At 49.8% G+C, this 19,176-nt stretch overlaps 1 protein-coding gene across 3 annotated transcripts in view; it reads right to left on the minus strand.

The window, feature by feature from the left end:
- Azin2 (antizyme inhibitor 2) overlaps positions 1 to 10,497 on the minus strand; it is a 33,553-nt gene extending 23,056 nt beyond the window's left edge. Inside the window, exons 1-4 of one of the 3 annotated variants that reach the window (XM_028855827.2) lie at positions 10,349 to 10,497; positions 10,132 to 10,252; positions 9,479 to 9,676; positions 7,880 to 8,053 (exon numbers count right to left, since the gene is read on the minus strand). In XM_028855827.2, the coding sequence (XP_028711660.1) occupies positions 7,880 to 8,053; positions 9,479 to 9,583 (279 nt within the window). In that variant the 5' untranslated portion in view covers positions 9,584 to 9,676; positions 10,132 to 10,252; positions 10,349 to 10,497. Of the gene's footprint in view, positions 1 to 7,879; positions 8,054 to 9,478; positions 9,677 to 10,131; positions 10,253 to 10,348 lie in introns of those variants that run through there. The other 2 variants (XM_028855830.2, XM_028855828.2) reach the window with 2 other exon arrangements.
- Between the last annotated feature and the right edge of the window lie 8,679 nt (positions 10,498 to 19,176).

Genomic DNA, 19,176 nt, shown 5'->3' on the forward strand with positions numbered 1-19,176 from the left:
GACAGGATGAACGTGAACCAAACACTTCATAGCCGTGTATGAAATGTCATAGTGAAACCTCACTATGTGATACCAAAATCCCATATAGGTAACACCCAGAGGACTTGAAGTCAAAGAGAGAAGCCATGGTCCTCTGTTCAGGGCAGCATCAATCACAATAAACACAGCACAAAATAAGCCTGAACATCTGTTTCTAGATGAGTGGATAAAGAGAACATGGTAGACTACAATTCATTCTCTTAAGAGCAGGAAATCCTACTGTTTGTAAAGTAAATGAACATGGGGGGATATTGTGGCAAGTAAAATGAACCAGGCACAAGAAGAAAAATACATGAACTCGCTTCATGTAGGGTATATGAGTGGTGTGTGTGTGTGTGTGTGTGTGTGTGTGTGTGTGTGTGTGTGTGTGCAGGTGCACATGTGTGCACATGTATGTGGAGGCCACAGGTCTACAGGTCAAGTATCTTCCTCAGTCACTTTCCATTTTTTGAGCCAGAGTCCCTCACAGAACCTGGAAGCTTGCTGATTGAGCTAGACTGTCTAGGGAGCAAGTCCCGGATGTCTCTTGGTCTTCCGTCTTCCTAGTACTGAAATCACAAGCATAGGCTCTTCACCTGGCATTTTACAAAGCCGGGTCCTCATGCGTGCATGGCAGACACTTCATGTCTGCATGGCAAACACTGTATCAAATGAGCCATCGCCCCAGACCCCGCATTAACTACGTGGATCTACAGGTGCCAACGGCAGGAAAGCAGAGAGTAGGAAAGCTAAGGAGCTGAGGAGATGGGAGGCAGGGAGGTGTTGGCAGAGGGTGGTGTTCCAGTTAAACGGTGATTGACAGACATCAGGGCGACTCCATGAATAACAGCGTGTGTGTGCTTCGACGCTGCCAAGACATAGGATCGCAGGTATTCTTATCACAGAAAAAAAATGAGTTAAAGCATGTGTTAGCTTGGTTTTGGCATTCCACTGTGTGTGTGTGTGTGTGTGTGTGTGTGTGTGTGTGTGTGTGTGTGTGTGTGAAGTGTGCTACACATACATCTATTATCTGACACATGAGAAAGGTCTTCAAGGCCCTGGGTCTTTCTGACACAGATCACCCAGCCCAAAGGCCTGAGCTGCACTGGTGTGCCAATGAATGCATCCTCTCTCCCAGATTACTTTTTGGTTATTGTCATTTTTTTTAACTTACACTTGCTTATTTGGAGGGAATGTGTGTGGAGACCAGAGGACAATTTTCAGGAGCTGGAGCTCTCCTTCCACCCTGTGGGCCCCGGGCTGGATTTACTAACAAGGGCCTTACCAGCTGAGCCACCTTGTCAAGCCTTATTTGAGACAGGGTATGAGGTAGCCCAAGCTGGCCTTGAAATGAACTTTAAAATTTTTTAAATTACTTTTTATTATTGTGTATGCACAGGATACACAGATGCATGTGGGTGGGTGTGCCATGGTGCACATGTGGAGGTCAGAGGACAGCTCTGAGGGGTCGGATTCTCCTTCCACTACGTGGGTTGAACTAGAACTTCTTACGTAGCTGAGGATCAAACTCAGGGCTTCTGTGCATGCTGGGAAAGCACTCGACAACCGTGCAATATCCTTAGCCATTTCAGGTGTTTTGCAACATGGAGTCTCACCCCCAGCTCTTTCTCACCTTTACTGACCATGGCTCACATGCCTGCTCCATCAATGTATAGATGGTAACGTGTAGTGTTAAGTACCCATGTTCACTGAATCCCAAATGAGATGCTATGGGATCCTGTACACTGTGAATATGTGTTGTTCGCATTGTTAATAATAAAAAAGCTGATTGGCCAATGGCTGGGCAGGAAGAGACTGAGCGAGAGCTAGACGAGGAGAATTCTGGGAAGAAGAAAGGCAGAGTTGGCAGAGACACGATCCAGCCGCCCAAGGAACAAGATGTCAGATAGCAGCTAAGCCACAGGCACATGGCGATGCATAGATTAATAGAAGTGAGTTAATTTAAATGTAAGAGCTAGCTAGTAATAAGCCTGAGCCACTGACCAACATCTATAATTAATATAAGCCTTTGAGTGATTATTTGGAAGCAGCTTCAGAACAGGGAGAGACAGAGAAAAGCCTCCGTTTACAATGAGATGCTTTCCATCAGGTGCTAGAAAACGTTTTCTGTAGAGCCACTGTGTTCAGTTTCTTGAGCCATTCAGTCTGTCTCGACTACCTAACCGCCACTGTGGCACCACTGACAATTCGTAGCTGAGCCAGCATGGTGGTGACATCATTTTCTGACCCGCCTCGGAGGCGCTGCTTCGTTCATTCCTCACAGCCCAGGCAGAGGGGATAAGAAGTTGTGCAAGGCCAGTGATGTCTCAGCACACGAGTCCACACACATACCCATACATACACATGCACATAAAATAAGTAAAATGTTATCAAAAAACGAAAAAGCTATGTAGCCAATAACAAAGCCAGCGTCCAGAGTCAGGCATGCCTCTCCGTGAGTAAGGAACATTCATGGTAGGAGAAATGAGAGCTGTTCTTAGCCATGGTGCATCTAAATATGATCCAGCAGCTTTCAGCCCTGGTTCTTTACGTGCATTAATTCCTGGAAGACCCATAACCATCAAATACTACTATTCACTCTCCATATTTCACAGAGGGGCAAGGTAAGTTCAGAGAGGTCCGCCCACCAATGGTGACAGTCAGTAAATGGCTTTGAGAGACACAAAGATCCAACTCCAGAGCTGGACTTGTGGCTGTCACAGCTCCCATTGCAGACACAGATCTGTCACCATGCCAAGTCGGGGTGAATATAAAAATGCTCGCTCCCTCCCTCCCTCTCTCCCTCCTTCCCTCCCTCCCTCCCTCCACAAGGTGAAAAGAGGCAATGGTAGCCCTGTGAGGACCTGTGATTTAAATAATTGTGGTTATAAATATTTAAATAATAAGTGTCGTTCAGGGAAGGCTTGCTCTATGTCAGACCCTGCAGTTCAGTCTTCTATTCATTCTCATCTAATCTTCATAACCACCTTATGAGGCAGAAATGAGGTTTGGAAGGTTATGTCATTAATTCAGAGTCACGTAGCTCAACTGTCAGAGCTCATCTGCCCTGACAGGCACGTCTTGAGCATCTGTTAATCTGCCCAGCTGCGACAGGTGTTGAAGAAAACTCGTGTGAATAAAGTAGACAAGGTCTCACTCTCTACGGAGCTTTCCGGCTGGTGGGGTGGAGGCACAGACGAATGCATGCTGGAGGGTGGCAGAATGGCCAGCGGGTTCAAGGCACGATGACAGAAAAAGGTACAGCATGCCAGAGAACGAGGAGCCCCGGGTGTGAAGGACGAAGGACAGCGTGGGAAGTCAGAAAGGAGAGCCAAGCCCCCACTGGAGCCTTGGATGAGCCAGGGATGACAGTTTCCAGGAGAGGGAGCAGACCACCAAGGCTGAGGATGCTGGAATGGCCTGCGTAGGGTTCAGCGCTGTGGGGAAGATAAGGGCTGAGTGGGGCACACAGAGCCAGCTGCCAAGGAACCAGGAAGCAGTGTGTGGGTTTACAGGTTATCCTGTGTGGTGCAAACAACAGCTTCAAGATGCCAAGGAGAGCCATCCAGCCAGATGTGCCCATGCACACCTGCAATACAATACCAGCGCTGCGAAAGTTGAGACAGGATTCGGAGTTCGAGGCCAGTATGGACTTTTTGTTTGTTTGTTTTTGTTTGTTTGTTTTTCCAGACAGGGTTTCTCTGTGTAGTTTTGGTGCCTGTCCTGGATCTCACTCTGTAGACGAGGCTGGCCTCGAACTCACAGAGATCCGCCTGGCTCTGCCTGCCGAGTGCTGGGATTAAAGGCATGCGCCACCGCTGCCCGGCCAGTATGCACTATTACAGACCATGTGAAAGAGGGGGAGGGACAGAGAGGGAGAGGGAGGAAAGAGGGAATGAGTCAGTCTTGTATTTTAAGTGAAAGGTCTAAGTGTTTATTCTGGCCACCTGAGGAAAGACTTCATGGCATTCTGGGGAGACTGGCCCATGCCTGTCACAACCACCCTGAGAGAAAAGCCACTCTAGAAAGGACAGAAGATGTGCTCTGGCGGCAGGATGGAAAGTGAGATGATGGATGTGGGGATGAGGGGTGAGGATGGTAGACAGGTGTGAGGTGGCCACTCAAGCCAGGGAGGGAGGCAACAGTGAATGGATGGTGTTTAAAGTGGTGGAGAGTTTAAGACCAAACCCAGAGGGCTGCACCACTCCCAGAAGCAGGTACCAGAGGACCCAGCACCTAGGACCTTGGGGGGGGGGGTGATACACATAGGGTAGACCATCAAGTGTTTCCGGGGGTGAAGGCCAGCCCAGAGCAGCATTCCCTCTCTCTCTCTCTCTCTCCTTGCACTTTTGAAGTCTTTCAAACTGGGAATGTACACTACTGTTGGCTCTTTTTTACAAGAATACTTGCTGGGTTGAATACTGTTAAGAGATGATAAGAAAGGCGTTCCCCAGACCAGATCCAAACGCATTCACGCAGAAAGCTTTCCAAAGCCCGCCGTGCTAAAGCAACTGAAGCAATCTGCACCACGGGTGTTCTCCCTCTATCACAAGATGCTTAACGTGCTTCCAGTCAACTGTTTGCATGTTTCTAAATGATGTACATCCACAAACCCCAGAACGCAGATCCTCTACCAAGGCGTAAAATCAGCATCCTCATCTTCTCTTTGAATGAGTGAATCAATGTACCACTTGAACAGTCACAAGTACCAGGGCGTGGGGTTGTTATTGTTTGCAATTATTTTTGTCGCTTTGAGATAGGTTCTTGATATATAGCTCAGGCCAGTCTCATAGTCACATTAATCCTCCTGCCTTAGCCTTCTGAGTGCTGGAATTACAAGCATGTGCCACCATGCTGGACTTATATGATCATGTTTAAAGCAAGGTGGTCACCAGAATCTAGGTGTGGTGTCCATGCCCGTAATCTTAGCACTGGGAAGGCTGAGGAACGGAGAGTGCCACGATTTGAAGCCAACTGGGCTACATAGTAGGACCACAGGTAGATAGATAGATAGATAGATAGATAGATAGATAGATAGATAGATAGATGATAGATAGATAGATAAACAAATAAATAAACAGTATACGACTGGAATCCCAGCACTCAGAGAGCAAAGTAATAGGATCAGGAGCTCTGGGCCAGACTCAGTTGCATAAGATCCTGTCGAAATAAAAAGTAAACTGGTCACTGCATCCTTGCTGATCCCTGGAGGGTATCTTGTTGGAGGAAATTCTTAGGCAGGCGTTATCCAAACTAAACAACCCTGCTGAGTTCAACCACAAGGGAGAGCAAGGGAGAGGGCTGGAGGATGTGTTAATGGGGAAAGAGGCTAGGAGGCAGGATCAAAGACACATGTCCCTTGGGAAAGGAGGAGCAGAGCACCTAGGGAGGTGTGGCCTGTGCCTCTGGCCTGGCTGTCTATCCATCCAGCCCTTGCCCCCGCCACGCCTTTGGTCTAAGTCCAGTAAGGTATGGTACCATCAAGCATGGTCACCCACTGTGACCCACCAGGAGAGGGCAGCCTCCACCCTTAAAACACCTAGAAGGGGTGGCTAGTGATGTGGAACTGTGGTAAAGCGCTTGCCTAGCACATGGTAAGCCTGGGTTGGGTTCTAAGTGCCAGCAGCCACCATTTGAGGAAATGCCTCAAGCAGTCTGTATGACCCTAACGCGGGAGAGGACATTTTCACCAGCCACACGCCCACACAGCCAACCCTCTCCAAGGATCTGGGAAAAGGTAACACCAGTAGGGGCTGAGATCACGCGGCCAGACTCAAGCTGGCGTCTCCCAGTGCGTGATCCTGGCATGATCCTGGGCAGGTGGCTCAGCTGCTATGACTCACCTCCTTGTATGTTAAATGTGTATTCCGCGGACCGTCATCAAAACTTCGGTAAAAGAATGACCTCACAGCCCGTTTTGAGAATAAAATGAGATCATGTACAGAAAACGCCTGGCAGAGAGCCTGGCCCAACAGAAGCACTCAGTAAATGGTAGGTCCGTGCCTTTCTCCTAACGTTTTTCTAAGCCTCTGTACCCCCACAGCTCTGTCCTTTGGAAGCCACACCCTGAAGCTAGAGGACCAGCACCTCATCTGTGTTTCTGGAAGCAGTGGGACCTAGTCAATGGGCTTTCACCCTGTTTTTTCAACCCTAGCTCAAGGGACCCAAAGGATCCTTCCGTTTCTACAGGGAGAGCCACCACACTTTGGGAGGCTGCAGGGAGAGCAAAGCCTTCTGCCTCGCTGGGCTTCATGTCAGAAAGAGACAGAACAAGGCGTGCAAAGAACAAGAGGCGACTCCTCAACCACAGAGAGTGAACAACAGTTAACCTTCAAGTTAACTGCTCCACCTCCCACCCCGGTGCACACATTTTCCCTTCTAGAATCACTCTAGCCCATAATCTTGGACAAGCTAGCTCTCTTTTCTCTTCCAAGGATTCTTTCCAGGACTCTACAGTCACACTGCTGACCAGGACTTAATAGGAATTCTCCTCACAACAGCCATTACTAACACCAAGAAACTGATGGTGTTGACATCACAAGAGATGTCCAGCGGGATTGCCTCCACCTCGGGGCTTGGCATTGGCTCTAACCTCTGCCTAGAATGTTCTTCCACCTGGCTCGATCCCCTGCCTCATTCAAATGTGAATTCAGATCTCAGAGAAACCTCCCTTGGGCAACTAACTAAGAGCAATCCAGCCAGGTATGGTGACATGAATCTTCCTGGAATCCCAGCTTTTAGATTCCAGCTTTTAAAGGGGTGAATCAGGAAGATGGAGAGTTCAAAGCCAGGCTGTGGCAATAGCAAGTTCTAGACTAGCCTACAGTACATAGGGACTGACGATTCAAAGCAAACCAAGTACAATACTCTTACCCTCTCCCCTGCTTCCCGCCTACAACAGCACAGCTCATTTTTCAGAAACCATCATAACAGAGGGCCTTCGTATAGTTTCATTCAGTTAAACTCCCACCTAGAATAGTATTTTGCTGAGTGAATGAATGAGATGGACTTAAGCAAGAAGGTTTTTAATCGAGTCAAGACCATGAACCTCGGAAAATAAGCAGCGTCTGTCTTGCTCAGTGCCACACTGTGAGCCCCGCCCACACAGCCACTACCCCACCATGGCTCATGACTAAGGACGGCTAAGCAAAGCCAATCCAGAGCCACCAGGAGGGAATGAAAAGAGAAGAAATCAAATTAGGAAGAGGGCCTGCGGCGGCAGCAGCAAAACTCTGAGAGGATTAGTCTGGAAAACACAGTCACACAGTACGCTTCTAAAGGAAAAAATTAAAATCTAACAGCAAAAGAGCGGTTTGGTTTGGTTTTAATTACAGGATTAGTAACTACTGCTCGAAGCCAAGACACTGTAAAACTGCGATTAACCTTAAAAACTTTCTCCTAAATAGAAAAATTAAAATACAGGTATTTTTTTTAAAAAGAAGAAAAAAAGAAATAACCCAGTATCGTGATATATCCCAGCACTTAGGAGGGTGGAAGTCAGCAGAATCAGGAGTCTGAGGCCAGCCTCGGCTATAAAGTGAGTTTGAGGCCAGCCTGGACTACATGAATCCCTATCTTAAAGGAAAGATTTATAAATAAATAATGAAACAGAAAGAAATACAAAACCATTTAAAAGGTGACCCACAGGCCCAGAGACATCTCAGGTTCCTATTTGGAACTTCAGAGCTGACAAGTTCCATGCTCATCTCTTCCTCCCTCCTCCCGGAGCCTCCTCTTCTCTTAAGTAGGCAACCTTCCCAGAAGGCATGGTCAACCACAGGTCACTCCTGTCCCCTGGAGTTCCCAAGGGCACGATTGGCGAGCACCCAGGTTAAGGACCCGGTAGCGGCAGAGGGCTCACCTTGTTGGCACAGCTGAAGCCCAGCCCCAGCTCAGCCAGGACCTTCAGCACGCCCAGGCTGTTGTTGCACTTGACAGAGTAAAAGGGCCGGACTCGAGGCAGGTACTTCAGAAAGCAGAAGTGCTTCCTCACTACAGCACCCAGGTCGGCCACGAAGAAGGCAGCCACCTTGCCCTGCACAGCAAGAGGCGAATGGATATGAGGCCCGGCTCCCTCCCTCTACGTGCTGCCCACAGTCCTTCCAAAGATGGGCCACCAACCTGCCTGATGTAGCTTTCCAGGGCTCCCACATCCTCCAGGATGGAAGGCCCCCTCAGGCTGACACTCAAGGCTGTGTGACCAGCTCCAGTCCTTCCCCTCAGCCCGGCTCAAGTCAACTACAGACACTCTCTCCCACCTCCAAGCCTGTGTTCCCACCACGCCCTCTGTTGGGTTTGGCAAATTCCCAATCTACCACCATTCGGCCTAAAGACTACCCACACACCCCGTGTGTGTGTGTGTGTGTGTGTGTGTGTGTGTGTGTGTGTGTGTGTGTAATTTTAATCCATAACATTTAACGCTCTGGCTGCATTCTGCGTGTCCTTTCCAAGCAGCAGAATTGTACATCCGGCTGTCTGCTCCACAAAAGGCAGACGATGGCTTGCAGCCCGCGACCATTGACACATAGGTTCTCATCCCACTGCAAGTCATGCCTGCAGGTGACCTGGTCCTCCCTCACAGACATGGATGAGTGTGCGGTCCCTCCCTGGGACTCCTTTTCCTTTTCATGCTACTTCTTTGTTGAAAACGGGTACCCACTCGGTGTCCAACATAATAACTAAGGGACAGAGAAAGTCAAAGACCTTGAGAGAGAGGGCCTGGCTCTGGAAGAGAAACAACTGAAGTAATTACAAGTCCCTTCAATAAAAGCTGGATGGGATGTTCTGCAAAATAGGTTAGTGGCCATGGAGATAGAAAATACAAACCCTACCAGAAGGGAATTAGGAAAAAGGCAACCGTGATGGGAGGGGACACTAGAGATGAGGAGAGGGGAGAAAGATGCCCCCCAGGGCAAAGCCCAGCAAAGGTGGAGCCAGACAGCACGACATATATACAGTGACTCCACCCTGATGGAGCACCGCACAAGACTGGGATATAAAGCCGGAAGTGGGGCTGTGGAGGCAGACGATCCTCCGGTGGTGAAGAACTGCTGCTGTCGGATTCTGCTTTGGAGGAGAGTTGCAGGCGGTGAGAAAAACGGGAGAAGGTCATGCGGGCTTTGGAGAGATGGGACTAACTACAAATGTTCTCCCACGAAGTTCCTACAGCCTTAAGAAGGCGAACTTCATGGAGCTGTCCAGATGTAAGAGGGAGGGAGCCTGGGGTTGGAACTCCTAGGTTCCCAAGTGGAGGGCTGGGGAGACCATGCATGTGGTGATGGTGTTTTTTCTCAAGGCAGGGGACACGGGGAGGGCAGATGTTGGGACAAGGACCAAGAATTGGGATGATAGGAGCCATGTCTCCTATATATCAAGTACCCGATACCAGATGAGAGGATGGAGACCTCATACTAGAGGAGAGGACAGGGAACCAACCCACGCCCCGTTCCCATCCCCTCACCGTGGTGGCCTGTGAGGCCCCCAGAGTGAGTTCCTCCAGCAGATCCCGGGTGCTGAAGCCTTCCTCCACCATCACAAAGTCCGATTCACTCAGGTAGCCAGCCATGCTGAGCCGGAGGAGCCCAGAGACTGGATGGAACCGCTGCCTTTGGAGCGCCGCTGGCTGCCTTGGCCACCGCCTTAGAAAGTATGCAACACACTGCGGGGAGAGGGAGATGGAGGGGACCACTGGGGCACCGGCTCTGCTGCATCCCTCACCTCCCCAAGCCTGGATTCCCTGTCCAGTCACGCTCTGCTCCCCAGCACAAGCCTTCCCATCTGTTAAATGGGATTGCTTTGGAGTTCTTTTCCAGTGCTGAAATTTGGGATTGGAAGGAAAATCAAATCTCAGAGTGGGAACAGAGCTGAGAAACCTAGGTGGGGAAGTCACGAGGACACCTCCAGTCCCGAACACGCCTTCCTAAAGGGCCAAAAACAGGAGCTTGAGTTCGAGTCTGCTCACTGCTGCATGACCTTGGGTCAGTTTCCCCATTTATAAGTGGTTGGTTCTGACACGCTACGAATGCTCTAAGTGCCACCGGTGGGTTCTGTCCGCGGGACCCCTCTCTCGAGTGCAGGGCGAGGGTCCCGCACCCCAGCCCCAGGCCTCCTTACCAAGCCCCGTCCTCCTTCGCGGGGGCCAGAGCCAGGCGCGCTGCTAGGGGGGGTCGCCGGTGACCTCGAAACTTGTGCAACACCCCGAGGAGGAGTGGCAGTTGCGGAGCCGAGGCCCCTGCTGAGAGGAGGCAAGGGGGTCCGGGGAGCAGGTCAGCGGCCAAAGGCCGAGGGCGCCGGCTCCCCGAGGCTCCCCCCAGCCATCCCCTGCACTCGCCTTAAAACGCATTTACACGGCTTCGGCCCATAGGTCTCCCCAGCGAGTGAATCGGATCCTCGGCGCCTCCGCTCGCTCGCTCCCCCCGGCTCCGGCCCCGCGGCCTGCGCCCCGCGCGCCCAGCAGCCACCGACCCCACGCCCCGCCTTGCGCCCGCCGCTCGCTTATATAAGCCCCGCCCGAGCCCCGCCCCCAAGTGCCCTGGCCACGCCCCTTCCCGCTCCGTAGCCCAGGCAACCGGGTGCCGCCAGCCCATTGGTCGATTCGGACATAAAGCATTCAACTCTGCGGGGCTGCTCCGCAAAGCTGCGCAGCTAGGCAGCTGTCTGACTGGTGTCCGGGCAGGTCAACGCGTAGTCGGAGCTTCAGGTCCTGCGTCCTGGGTCCTAGAGAGTGGCTCTGGGAAACTTTTCTGTCCCTGCCTGAAGCCGTTGGCTCCCGGTTCCTCGCCTGGTGAAGTTCTAGCTCCTCCCATGGAGCCCAAGTCAAATATCCTCTCCCTGTCTTATTTTGTAATACGACCCTTTTTACTTAATCGCCTTTTCCGGGCATCTTAGGCTCCCAACTCAAATGCCAGCTCAAATGTGTTCCGAGAGGCTTTTTGTGGCTTCGCAAGTACAGGGCGATGCTTCCCTGTACTCTGGAATCCACCAGACTCCGGTGAAATGTGGCTTTCAACTCAAAGCGCATCTCCTCTTCTATAGGTAAATTCCTGTTCATCCATCAGAATCCAGTGTAATGTCTTCCTCGGCCGAGCCATCCCTCGTCTGGAATGCAGTCCTTGTCTTAGACTCCTCCCTCCTTTGACCTTTAGTACCGGTTGCTGAGATTCCTGCCCCCACTTTCCACTTCTTTGTCTGGTGAAATCTTAGCTGATTTGTGAACTCAAGGACAGGGACTGAGAGCAGGGCTCCTCGGAGTGTTGAGCGTGCACAGAAGCTAATTGAAGAGTTCATCGGGGAGAACTCAGAATGTTGGTTGTCTCTGATCATGTGGTTACTGATTGGGAAGGAACATAATGGGATCTTTTTGGGTGCTTGGTGATGATTACAGAAGAGTGTGCATGTGTTTCTCTGAGTTATACACATAAGATTAGTGCCCTGTGTATGCTTTATGTACATTACATTAAGAATTTACAAGTTTTAAGCCAGGCATGGTGGCACATGCCCTTAGTGATCTCTGAGTTGGAGGCCAGCCTGGTCTAACTGAGCAAGTTCCAAGTCAGCCAGACTGTTACACAGAAAAACCCTGTTTCAAAAAGCAAACAACAGCAAAAAGAATTTACAAATTTTAAGAAAACCCTTGGTAAGGCTGAAGAGATGGCTCAACAGTTAAGAGCACTTGATCTCACAGAGGACCCGGTTCAATTCCCAGTACCCACATGGTGGTTCACATAACTCCAGTTCTAGGATATTTGACACCCTCTTCTGACTTCCCTGGTCACCAGTCACACGTGGTGCACATGTGCATGCGAGCAAAACATTCATACACATAAAATCTTTTAAAAAAAAAGAAAAGAAAACCCTTGGCCCATATTAAGTGCCTCATAAATGCTACTGACTTGCCAAGAATGTCCCAAGTTTTATTTGGTAGAAATCTGTAGCTAGTTTCAATAATAAACTGCCTTTTAGTTATTATTTAAAGAGTATGTGGGGGCTGGTCCAAAGGTAGTGAGTAATCTCAATTGACTGTTCACAGTCAAAGTGTATCTGGGGCCAGAGCTGTGGCTCAGTTGATAGAGTGCATTCTAGCATGCCCCACATAAACAGGGTATGTTGACACGTGCCTATAATCCCAGCACTTAGGAGTGAGACTGGAGGATGGAGGATGGGAAGTTTAAGGTCATCCTCAGCTACATGGGGAGTTCAGGGCCAGCCTGGGCTCCAGGAGATCTTGTCTTAACAAAGAAAGCAAAACAAAATCACCAGCCCATCTTGTTCAAGAACAGCCAAGATGTTCTGGGAAAAGAACAAGCAGCTGGTGTACAGCTTATGGCAAAGCCCGTGCTTAACATGTATGGGGCCCCTTTACACCCCCATCACCAAAAAGGGAGGGAAAAGGACTTCCTCCTCCAGATATCACAAAACATTTTCTTTGCTTATAATTATAGTTTTCCTTAGTTATGATAAAAGGCAAATTAAATATAAAACTTTAGACTCACAAATACAGGATAGATGATAGAATCTTTAATTTTACCAAATACAAATAGACTAGATATTGTAACTGTAATTCTTGCTTGATAACTGTTTTGTTATATATAATTTTACTATGTTAAAGTTAAAAACCTTCCTTTCTGATTAGACAGAAAAGGGGAAGTGCTGTGGGATGTCTTTCGGTCTGCTGTGAATATGTGTTGCTCTCATTGGTTGATAAATAAAGCTGTTTGGCCAATGGCAAGGCAGAATAAGGATAGGCGGTACATTCCAACTGAAGAAGGGTGGAATGAGGAGAGACGCCAGCCCGCCGCCCAAGGAGCAACAAGATGCCAGCAGACCGGTAATGCCATGGCCACGTGGCAACATATAGATTAATAGAATAATAGAAATGGGTTCATTTAAGATGAAAGAGCTAGCTAGCAAGAAGCCTGAGCCATAGACCAAACAGTTTGTAATTAATACAAGCCTCTGCGTGTTTACTTGGGACCGAGCAGCTGCAGGACTGGGTAGGACACAGGAAAACTTCCGTAGCCCTACAATGAAAGATTTCAAAATGGTGGAGCTAAGAGCTTGATCTGTCATGAACATCCATGCACCTATCTTGGGGGGGGGGGAGAAAGAAATGCATGACCCTTAATTATGTGTGTATTTGTGTGTGTGTGTGTGTGTGTGTGTGTGTGTGTGTGTGTGTGTGTTGATATGTATGCAGATACACTGTGTGTAGATATATGAGCACATGGGTACATGTACTGTGAAGCCCAGAGGAGTGCCCCAGGTGTCATCTTATTTTTTTGAGACAGGGTCTCTCCCTGGTCTGTACCCCCACCAAGCTGGCTAGTCTGGCTGGCCAGCAAACACCAGGGATCTACCTGTCCCCTCCTCCCCAGCACTGGGATTAGAAGCCCACACTATGCCTGACTCTGCACATGGGTTCTGCTGTAGCATGTCTTTCTGTATGCTGTGAATATGTGTGGCTCCCACTGGATAATAAATAACACTGGTTTGGCCTATGGCAAGAAAGCTTACAGCCAGGTGGGAAATCCAAGCAAAGATACAGGGAGGAGAAGGGAGGAGTCAAGAGAGATGCCAGCTGCTGCCCAAGGAGCAACAAGATGCCAGCAGACCGGTAATGCCATGGCCACGTGGCAACATATAGATTAATAGGAATGGGTTAATTTAAGATGAAAGCTAGCTAGCAAGAAGCTGAAGCCATAGGCCATACAAATTGTAATTAATATAAGCCTCTGAGTGATTATTTTGTAAGCAGCTGTGGTGGGGGGACCAAGAAACTTCCGACTACAGAGTTCTGGGGTTCTTATTTGGGTCCTGGTTCTGCAAGGCCAGCACTTTATTGACTGAGACTTCTCCACAGCCTCTCACCCTTAAGTTTTAACTATTATGTTTGAATGCCAAGCGGTGACTGGGAATTCTGGCCTGGTCATCCTGATGGCATCCAGCCCGAGGGCTCCTCTCTGCCTGCCTCTCCTTCCTGTGTCATATGACCATCCTGATGGCTCCACAGAGAACCCTTGAGAGCTAGAGAGCCAGCAAAATGTTTATTTATTCGGGCTTCCCAAAATGGTGCCTGCTTTCTAGGGCTGTCGGAACAAAGCACCAGCAGCTGGTGCTCTGGAACAACAGAAATGTGTCAGTGCCCATTTCTGGTGGGCTGGGCTCCCTCTGACAGCTCTAGAAGAGAATCGTCCCTTGCTTCTCAGCCTCTGGTGTTTGCCGCCATCCTCGGCGTACCTTAGCTTGTGGGTGCATCACTCCAGTACAGCGGTTCACAACCTGTGGAACCACTGCTCCAGCACATTGCTGTCTTCTCTCTTTGAGACTTTACGTCACTGGCTCTACGTCCAAATGCTCCGTTAGGACATGCCTCACGTTGGATCAGGATTTACCGTAATGAATTCCGTTCAACTTGCTGACCTCTGTCAAGTGCTTATTTGCAAGCAAGAGCACAGTACGGAAAGTTAGAACTTTAACATACTTTTGTGTGTGTGCACATGTTCATGCACATTTGTGGGGAGGGTGAGTGTGGAGGCCGGAGGTCAAGGCCCGGCGTCTGCCTCGATGACGTTCCATCTTGTTTTTAAGATTGGAACTCTCACTAAACCTAATGTTATCCACCAAGACTAGGCTGGCTGGCTGGCGGGAAAGCCCCAGGGACCCTCCTCTCTGCTTTGCCAGCGTTGGGATCACAGACACACTCCCCCATTCCCAGCTTTTATGTGGGTGCTAAGGATTGAACTCACACAGCAAACACCTTGCAAAGTGAGACGTCTATCTCCCCAGCTCAAGAAGTTAACATACCTCAGGGGTAGGGCACGCCGTCCAACCCACCCTGGCTTTAAACACCTCCTGCCACTGCCCAAGATGCACAGGTGCGTGGCGCGCCCTTTTAGGTGAGAAAAGTGTTTAGCTGGGTACATTCCTTCCTCCCACACCCCGAAATGTTAAAATCGTAAGAGAGAAAGGAAGATTCTCTAATACTTGGCGAGTGGCAAAGCAGATTATTTGCCCCATTTATCTTTTCACATTTATTTATTTGTGTACATGTGCGCATGCGCATGCCCCAGCACATACAGAGGTCAGAGGTCAGGAGCTGATTCTCTCCTTCTACCCCATGGATCCCAGGGATCAAACTCAGGAGGTCAGGCGTGGCAAAAATACCTTTCGTTTGCTGCGCCATCTTGCCAACTGTGTTCCTGCCATTTAAACATCAGTGTGTTCTGTTCACAGTGAGTCGCTCCAGGGGGAGAGGAAAACAGAGAAGCAGATAAACTCTGAGCACTCAGAGAATGCTTACAAGCCTGCAGATACATGCCATCTGCAGACAGCCCTACAAGAAAAGCATGTTATTAGCCCCATTTTAGAGATGGGAAAATTCAGATTTGAACGTTCTCTAAGGTGACCTCACAGGAACTTAACCCTGAACTGCCTGATTTCATGCCAGAGAGATGTGCCCTGGGAAGAAGGCATGGAGTAAGGGAGGAAGAATCCATCTGGGCTCACGGTGTGAGAGGGTAGAGGAGATCATGGAAGGGAAAGCCTGGCAGAATTAATGGCGGTGTGTGACTGGTGCTCCTCACCTCCCCATGAACCAGAAAATAGAGAAAAGAGAAGTCAACCTTTGGCTGGTTTCCTTTTCTCCTCATACTCAGTGCAGGCCCCCGGCCCTCAGGAGGGTGCCGCTAACATTCAGGGTGGCTCTTTTTCCTCTATTAGAACTAACCTCTCTGGAAATGTCTGCATAGCCGGCCCGGAGGTGCATCTCCCAGGTGACTCCAAATCCAGGCAAACTGATAACAAAGATGAGCCAGCACCAGATGTAAAGCCAAAACAGAGAGTCTCCATGCCAGACCAAGGACAAACAGCAGGAGATGGGAACCGGCAGAGGACACAAGCTCTGGTGAGTGGTTCGGAAACCTTGAGAAGCCGACAATGGAAGAGCAGCCTGAGGACTCTTTGAGGTCAGAGCTATTCACAAGTTCAGGATGGAAACCCAAAATAGCAAGAGGCACTGTTCATTGAGCATTTACTATATATATCCCAGGCTCTGTGCCATGCACTTCATAATAGCCAACATTCCTGAGGTGCTCGCTATCATGCAACAGTGATTTACATGTAAGTCTGACGGTGATGCATAGAGATCTTAGATTCTTTAACCCTGCCGCAGACTTACAAGCCACCTACACTATCAGCAGCTCCCAGTTACAAGGCAGGAAAGAAGCCCAGAGAGGTGAACTCCTTCAAGGTCACACAACTAGAAAGTGGCGCTGCTACATGCCATACGTTTCCTTCCCTCTTCATAACAGGCCCACGAGATGGGAATTGCTACTCTCATCCAACAAGGTGGAGACTGGAGCCAGAGAAGCCAAGTAACATGCCCGAGATCACACAGCAGGTACATGGCAGAGCCTACATTCAAATCAGGCTGTGTGCTAATCAAGTATTTCAAGAGATGTGCTGAAGCAGAGCCAGAGCCCAAGCCCAGAGAACCCTGAATTGTAGTTATTAGTGGGGTGCCTGTGTGCCCTAACATCCAGGCAGATGCACAGAGGGTCCATCTCTGCCAGCATCAAGAAGGCCAAGTTCAAGCATGTGAACTGAACAGGGGATCATATCCCCAGCCCTCCGCTAGACGAGATGCTCAGGTACCAGCATGTACGCTTTTGGATTTCTCCGTGTTTATTTTTGTTCTGCTAGGCTAAACTCAAATGTGGAAAAAAAAATAATAATAGAGTGTGATGATTAAGGAATTCACACACTTTCCCTCATGCCAGACCTTCTAACAAATGTGATGAGAAAACAGACGCCACCACATACAAAAAGCCCACTCAGCCAAAAGCACTCACTTCCTGCCAGCAGCGAGTGCGGTGAGGAAGGCTGTGGCCAAGGCTCTCTCCTGCCTTCTCCAGTGGCTCTCAGTCTCAGGCAGGCATCAGGGACAACTAGGGGACTTGTGAAGCCACAGAGTGCGGGGCCCCATGCCAGAAATTCCCGCTCAGTATTCGTGGGGGCCGGAGTGTACAGTTCTAGGCAGTTCCCTGGTTTGGTTGGTGCTTTGGGGCTGGAAGTGAAGGTTTTAAAGGCCCAGACTCAAAGGGACTTGAAGCACTCCTGGTAGACAGGGCTGGGCACTTTGAAGGCACCAGGCTCTGGCCTCCGAACTCCTCTATGGCAGCAAGGGCAAACACTGGACTGGACTAGATGGCTACACTGTCTCAGTAAGAGTGAGCACACGTGCGTGCACGTACACACACACACACACACACACACACACACACACACACTTTAATCCATCTCCTAGGGCAACCCTTACCGGCTGCAAACCTTGGCAAAGTGACTCATCTTCTGACAACTTCACTTTGGCCATCTGTAAAACAGGCCAATTAAGAGTGCTGACTTGCCAGGATTGGTTTAAAGGACCTCTCAGCATAGAAAAACCTCCTTCCTGCCCGGTGTCGGCAAAGGCATTAGCAAATGCATTCCATGCCGTAGCAATCACCACTAGTGCCCTGAGCCAGGGTACAAGAGTCAGAAGAGAAAATTCCAGAACTGTGTCAGAGGAACGCAGCTGGGGTCATAGGAGAGGCAGGCCAACAGGAAGGTGGTGTGAGGAGCTAGAAACCAATGTCTAGCCCTGTCTTAGGGTTTCTACTGCTGTTAAAAGACACCATGACCATGACAGCTCTTAGAAAGGAAAACATTTAATTTGGGTAGCTTACAGTTTCAGAAGTTTAGTCCATTACCATCATGGCAGGACATGGCAGCCTGCAGGCAGACAGGGTGCTGGAGAAGGAGCTAAGGAAGGGTTCTACATCTTGATCCGCAGACAACAGGAAGTGAACTAAGACGCTGGACATAGTTTGAGCACAAGAGACCTCAAAGCCCACCTCCACAGTGACACACTTCCTCCAACAAAGCCAGGGCTACTCCAACAAGGCCAGACCTCCTAATGGCGCCCCTCCCTTTGGGGGCCATTTTCTTTCAAAGTAACACAGACCCCCCCCACATATAGCGAAGCAACCACAAAACAAAGCGCCATTCCACCAAAGTCCGATTTGGGGAACCAGTGAGTTTACAGGGCTTGCTTACAGAGCATGGGTGGGGTGACTTACAGGGGTGTTAGTAACCCACAAGCAGCTGCACCACCAAAAAGCCTCACCCCAGCATAGACACGACTTCCCCACAGCCTCGTGGATAGAGTTCCCCACTTCCGTCAGTCTTCCACACACTGTATACGTTGTCACCTCCCGAGACCATGAGGCCATGCACAGCTCGGGAAGAATTACACCAGCGGTCACTGCTGCTCTGATGCTCAGACGATAGCCCTTTGCAAGGAGGTGTGGAGACCTGAGCTGAAGAAGACTGGGCAGGAGGCGGAGGCTCAGCAAGTGGGTCAGTGCGGCACAAGGGGGCGCTGAGGAGCAAAGAAACAATTCCGCAGGCGTTCACAGGCGAGCGGTTTGATGGGTTAAACCAGAGCTTTGCCCAAGTGGGTTCTGGGCTCACTGGAAGAAAAAGTAGGCCCGGGCAGCCATTTTTGCAGCTCCAGGTTCTCTCCTTCTCTCATCCATTGCTGACTGACCCACACGTGGCCCCTCATCCGTAGACCTCCAGTTAACTGATTGGTCAGCACCTTAGAGATGGGGGTCTGGTGACAGACACTGGGCAGCCATTCCTATTAAGGGAACTTCTGTCTTAAGCTTGCAACTGTGTCCCTGAGATACCTTGGGTCCTTTGGACCAGCACAAGTCACAGAAGCAGCGTGAGTCCTCAGTCACATGGGCCTCGCCCTGCTGTTTATCTGAGGCTTATTTTCCTCATGGTAGAGTGAAGATAGACTATTTACTCTGTGGGGTTGGTGTAGTGAGGACAGGGGTAACCATGTGATATGGCTGGAATCCTGGTACCTCCCCTCCCCAGTTCACATTAGGACCCAATACCTGCTGTGACGGTGGGAAGTGACCCCTTCATGAATGACTAAGCACCTTTGTGAAAGAGACCCTTACCTTTTCTGCCACACAAGGACACAGCAAGAAGGTACGGTCATTCTTCCCTTTTAAAAAATGTGTATGTGGTGCTGGGATTGAACCCAGGGCCTAATATACATTAGGCCAATGCCCTGCCGGTGGCCTACCCTCTAGCTCTTTCCATTTCCAC

The sequence above is a fragment of the Peromyscus leucopus genome, chromosome 2 (genome assembly GCF_004664715.2).
Source record: "Peromyscus leucopus breed LL Stock chromosome 2, UCI_PerLeu_2.1, whole genome shotgun sequence".
In the NCBI taxonomy this organism is placed as follows: domain Eukaryota; kingdom Metazoa; phylum Chordata; class Mammalia; order Rodentia; family Cricetidae; genus Peromyscus; species Peromyscus leucopus.